General features: G+C 42.0%; 1 protein-coding gene across 1 annotated transcript; it reads left to right on the top strand.

Moving 5' to 3' along the window:
• The first annotated feature begins 2,327 nt into the window (after positions 1 to 2,327).
• LOC113897794 (interferon alpha-G-like) lies at positions 2,328 to 3,469 on the top strand. The gene has a single exon (XM_027550770.1). It carries the CDS (start codon positions 2,586 to 2,588, stop codon positions 3,270 to 3,272), a length of 687 nt encoding a protein of 228 aa, XP_027406571.1. The 5' UTR covers positions 2,328 to 2,585; the 3' UTR covers positions 3,273 to 3,469.
• Positions 3,470 to 5,448: the final 1,979 nt, after the last annotated feature.

The following is a 5,448-nucleotide window of genomic DNA, read 5'->3' as shown; positions in this document are numbered from 1 at the left end:
GGAAGCCATGTTCTTAATTTTTTGAATGTTTTAAGTTTTCAGCCAGCTTTTTCACTCTCCTCTTTCACTTTCATCAAGAGGCTCTTTAGCTCCTCTTCCCTTTCTGCCTTAAGGGTGGTGTCATCTGCATATCTGAGGTTATTGGTATTTCTCCTGGCAATCTTGATTCCAGTTTCTGCTTCATCCAGCGTGGCATCTCACATGATGTACTCTGGATATAAGTTAAATAAGCAGGGTGACAGTATACAGTCTTGGTGTACTCTTTTCCCAGTTTGGAAGCAGTCTTTTGTTCCATGTCTGGTTCTAACTGTTGCTTCTTGCCCTGCATACAGGTTTCTCAGGAGGCAGGTAAGGTGGCCTGGTATTCCTCTCTCTTGAAGCATATTCCACAGTTTGTTGTGATTCACAAGGTCAAAAGCTTTAGCCCAGTCAATGCAGTAGAAGTAGATGTTTTCTGGAATCATGACCTAGTTGAGGACAATTATGGGTGAGGCATCCTCCTGAGTTTAACATAGTGCTGGGCAAAGGCTGCAAAGTGTGTTGCACTTGCTACTTGAATCCCCAGACCACACGTACCTTCAAGGAAGGAGACTCCTAGTGGTTTTAGCAAAAACCTCAGTATGACTGGTACCAGCAGGAATAGAGTGGAAATACCAGATGCTGTCTATTATAGTTACAGGAAATAGGGCCCAGATGAAGCAAAATAGCTGGGTCATTTGTAAATGCCTTCCAGTAGTAGGAGGAAATCTGAGAAACTGCTTTAGCTACAATTACTTGTTGAGGACTTCCCTGATGGTGCAGTGAAGAAGAATCTTTCCTCAGGAGAGACAGATTCGATCCCTGGTCCAGGAAGTGTCCACCTGCCACGGAACAACTAAGACAGTGCTCCCCTGTTACTGAGACCCTGCTCTAGAGCCCACATGCTGCAACTCCTGAAGCCTGCACGCTAGAGCCTGAGGAGGACCGCACAGCAAGTAAAGCGGGTACTTCGAGGAAGAGCGATCCCCACTTGCCACAGCTGATGAAAGTCCGGGCAAGCAGTGAAGACCCAGTGCATCCAGAAGTGAATAAGTAAATAAATAACCAGAAAACAACTTGTTGAGTGATTACACTGGGCCTGGTACAGAAGATACCACAGAGAAGAAGACAGAGTTCAGTCACTACAGAGCTGATTTGCCAAAGATGGTCACATATCTCTTATTTGAAGTTTGGAACATAAGGGGACAAGACAACATAAAATCCACTGTAAAATCAGAAGAATTCAGGAGCAGAGCCAAAAGTTAAATCTTCCCATGAAATAATAAATATTTATCCCATTCTGGATTAATTACAAAGATGGTTTCCTTTTTTTGAAAACAATAGACTTGGATTGTAACTTGAAAGTCATTTGGGAAATCTGAAATTTAATGCAAAGGAACAGAGAGAAAGATTCACATGGATGGTGATTCCTAAATCATGCTTTCTCACTGGGGATAATGCTACTTCCACGCATGCAGACATTAGTTTTCTGGAATATGAACAAATCTTGTCATTACAATGATTAGTTATTACACGTCAAAGCTCAACCTGATACAACAAAATCTAACCCCTTAGTATTTATTTCTGTCTTTGGCCTTTCCTGTGTATCATACATAAGAGAAGCATTGAGATTGAGTTTATGGAATATAATCAAATTGTATACAAGATCAGTATTACAACCTAAGGTGACTAGATGGTTCATGGGAGGACTTTCCATCATTTGCTTGATCTCCAAGTCATATTGTGAGAGTTGCCCTTTCTGTACTTCTGAGAAACCATTGTCCGTCTCATGCATGTTGCTTACGTTTGAAGGTCAGTGTGATCTGGGCTCCAGAAATTAAATAAAAATGGAAAATTTATTTGTAAATAAAATACAAAAAATATTATATTTTCTTACAAAATTCTACAAAGGTGGTTCAACATGTCAAAGTATTAAAGAGAAAAAATGTTGATAATATCCAGATGAATATCTAGCAGGCAGTAAAACTAAAAATTATTTTCTGACATGAAGAAAATTCAATGATAAATACTTAAAATAAATATTAAAGGACTATTTTAAAGTTATTCAATGATTTGAGCAGCTTTGATGACATTTAAGTATGTCTATATCTTGGTATTATTAAAAGTATTTATGTAAATTTTATTTCAATGTGTAATTGGATACATACCTACTTATAAAAGTAAACATATGACATTAAAAGTCACTCTGAAAACTGAGTTTATAAAGAAAAAATAAAATTCAGTAGCTTTTACATTTAAATTATAGGTTAAAATTTTATGTAATTCTAAACTACACTGAATACAAAGAGTAAGATTTACACCTCCTTTTTCTATGTACAGAGAAAAGATATTCATAGAGTAAAAAAATACATACACAGTATATCTGTGTTATCAAAATTTCACAGTGCAGAGCAATTAAGAAAAAAATATCTAAAAAGGCTCTGTGGGCAGAAGAAAGAAGGGCAACTTGAAAAAAAAAATGATTGAGAAATGCTGCCCTAATCCGCTGGAGAGTGCAAATTGAAAAGCAAAAACAAAAGTAGAAAATAAGAGGGAACTTTCAGAAAATGGAAACCATTGGCTTCTATTTAAGACACAGGCCTGAAGGAAGGTCTTCAGAGAATCTAGAGAGCAGGTTCAGAGTCACCCACCTCCCCAGGCCACAAGCATCTGCAAGGTCCCCGATGGCCCCAGCCTGGTCCTTCCTCCTGGCCCTGCTGCTGCTCAGCTGCAACGCCATCTGCTCTCTGGGCTGCCACCTGCCTCACACCCACAGCCTGGCCAACAGGAGGGTCCTGATGCTCCTGCAACAACTGAGGAGGGTCTCCCCTTCCTCCTGCCTGCAGGACAGAAATGACTTCGCATTCCCCCAGGAGGCGCTGGGTGGCAGCCAGTTGCAGAAGGCTCAAGCCATCTCTGTGCTCCACGAGGTGACCCAGCACGCCTTCCAGCTCTTCAGCACAGAGGGCTCGGCCATCACGTGGGACGAGAGCCTCCTGGACAAGCTCCGCACTGCACTGGATCAGCAGCTCACTGACCTGCAATTCTGTCTGAGGCAGGAGGAGGGGCTGCGAGGGGCTCCCCTGCTCAAGGAGGACTCCAGCCTGGCTGTGAGGAAATATTTCCACAGACTCACTCTCTATCTGCAAGAGAAGAGACACAGCCCTTGTGCCTGGGAGGTTGTCAGAGCAGAAGTCATGAGAGCCTTCTCTTCCTCAACAAACTTGCAGGAGAGATTCAGGAGAAAGGACTGACACACACCTGGTTCAACACGGAAATGATTCTCATGGACCAACAGACAACACTTCCTCCTGCACTGCCATGTGGAAGACTCTCATTTCTGCTGTCATCATGCACTGAACTGAATCAATATGTCAAATGTTTTCAGGAATATTAAGCAACATCATGTTCAACTCTATAGGCACTGGTTCCTCACGGATGCTGAAGCTGATCTATCTACATATTTAACTACCTGGACATTTATTTATTTATTTTAATATTTATTTAACTATTTATAAATATTTAAATTATTTTGTTGATAAAATATTATGTATGTATACTTATGGGAAAATGTGTATTTTTGTATTTAGTCAGTTTATGATTTTTCTTCCTTTATTAAATTCTTACTGTAAAAGACTTACTTTGTTTTTTCGTTAAAACAGAAACACCAAGCCAAATGGCAGCTTGATTAAAAAATGCATTTTACGATTCCTTGAGCCGTCTTTAGGATTTACACATTAGAAGTAAAAATACTCTAGCTCTAGCTATGTTGTTTGTTGCTCTGAGGACCTTGAAGGGAACACAACCACTCCAACGCTTTTTGTAATTCTGATTTTTTTCAAAAAAAGTAACCTAACAACAACGATCAAAAAAAAAAAAAAAAAAATCCATGCTTCAGGATTTGATGAATTCTTGTGAAGGATTTTCTGCCTCTTGTTTGTGGTGGAATTTTCTTCCTTGGAAAAAATTGTAGGTATGCTTGAAGACATGGTATTCAGTTGGCGAGAGGTGAGGTGAATATCTTATCCTTACACTCAAATATCACAGTCATTCACTTCCTCCCAGTGTAGAAATCCCCATTTCTCTCCTCATTCACTATGCATGAAAGTGTCCTCTCCATTTATACAGCTGTGTCCTTCTCCATTACGGTTTCTGGTTGTCAATTTCCCCATATGACTGCAAACCACCAACTAAAAGCAGAACTTGAGTGAAAGTTTTAGATCTGTCAGACACTCTCCTAAGACTTCACCTGCTCTGCCTGCCAAGCACTGCAGGTCCAGACTGTCCAGCCTCCCAGAGAAACACAGTAAATAGAGGGAACCCCGCCCCACAGTGAACAATGGTGGAGACACCAGGGGTTCCTCTGAGCGTCTACCTAGGCTATTCCATGCGCTGGTTGCACCAGGAGGAACTCACCTGGTTCAGGAATCTCATTTGAGAAAAGCCCAAAGCACTGGAAACTTGGAGTTGAAAGTCAGCAGCAGCTTGAGAACTTGGAAGGAGAACAGAGATGTTTAAAGTGTTTGTGGAGCAGCAGCGGGTCCTCGGGACACAGAACAACACAGATGAACTACACCGAGGCAAGTGCTTCTCCACAACATTCCTTTTCAGAGACTGAGAAGACTGAAGTGGATGCTGAGAGCACAGAGACAGAGTACGAATGCCTGGCCACCAGCTGTGTCCCCAGCACGGCTGACATTCACACCACAGCAGCCTGCAGAGTCCTGGAAGGCACGAGGGCCACTCCCATCACAGCTGCAGACTTGTTTCTTCCTTAGGACCCAGCAAGTTATCACACAGCAGGGCAAGAGGTGCCTGGGGACAATGCAATCCAGGGAAGTTCTTAAATTCCATCATGGTGTCTTTGTATCTCTGAGAGACAAAAAAGACAAACAAGATTGAATAGAAGGGGCACAGGCAGGGATTTTAATACATTTAGCAACAGTGGGACAGAGCTTTCCTTGTAGGACGTATGTTAGTAACATGCACACTGGAAGAATACAATTTCTCAAAGTAACAAAGATCTTTGTGGAAATTCATGTATTTAATGTAGGCAATCTTCAGGACATTGATGGATCAGTCATCTTTCTCTTCTTTCCAGTTGGGACATACAGCACTCAGTAGCTATATGTAAAGTCAGAGGGACTTTTGAAATAATTTTATTTATTTATTCATTTTTCACTGTGCTGTGTCTTCATTGCTGCCTGGAGTTTCCTCTAGTTGTGGCAAAGGTGGGTCCTCTCCGCTTGTGGTGCACAGGCTTCTCACTGTGGTAGCTCCTCTTGTTGGGGAGCACAGGCTCCGGTGCACTTGGCTTCAGTAATGGGGGTCCTGGGGTCTAGAGCACAGGGCAATAGTTGCGGCACACGGCTCAGCTGTTCTGCAGTGTGCGCATCCTCTAGGACTGCATGTGGTCCTATCCCAGAGGTG

This window comes from Bos indicus x Bos taurus, chromosome 8, assembly GCF_003369695.1.
Source record: "Bos indicus x Bos taurus breed Angus x Brahman F1 hybrid chromosome 8, Bos_hybrid_MaternalHap_v2.0, whole genome shotgun sequence".
NCBI classification, from domain to species: Eukaryota; Metazoa; Chordata; class Mammalia; order Artiodactyla; family Bovidae; genus Bos; species Bos indicus x Bos taurus.
Note: the sequence above shows the minus strand (reverse complement) of the source record. Positions and strands in the feature narration are given on the sequence as shown.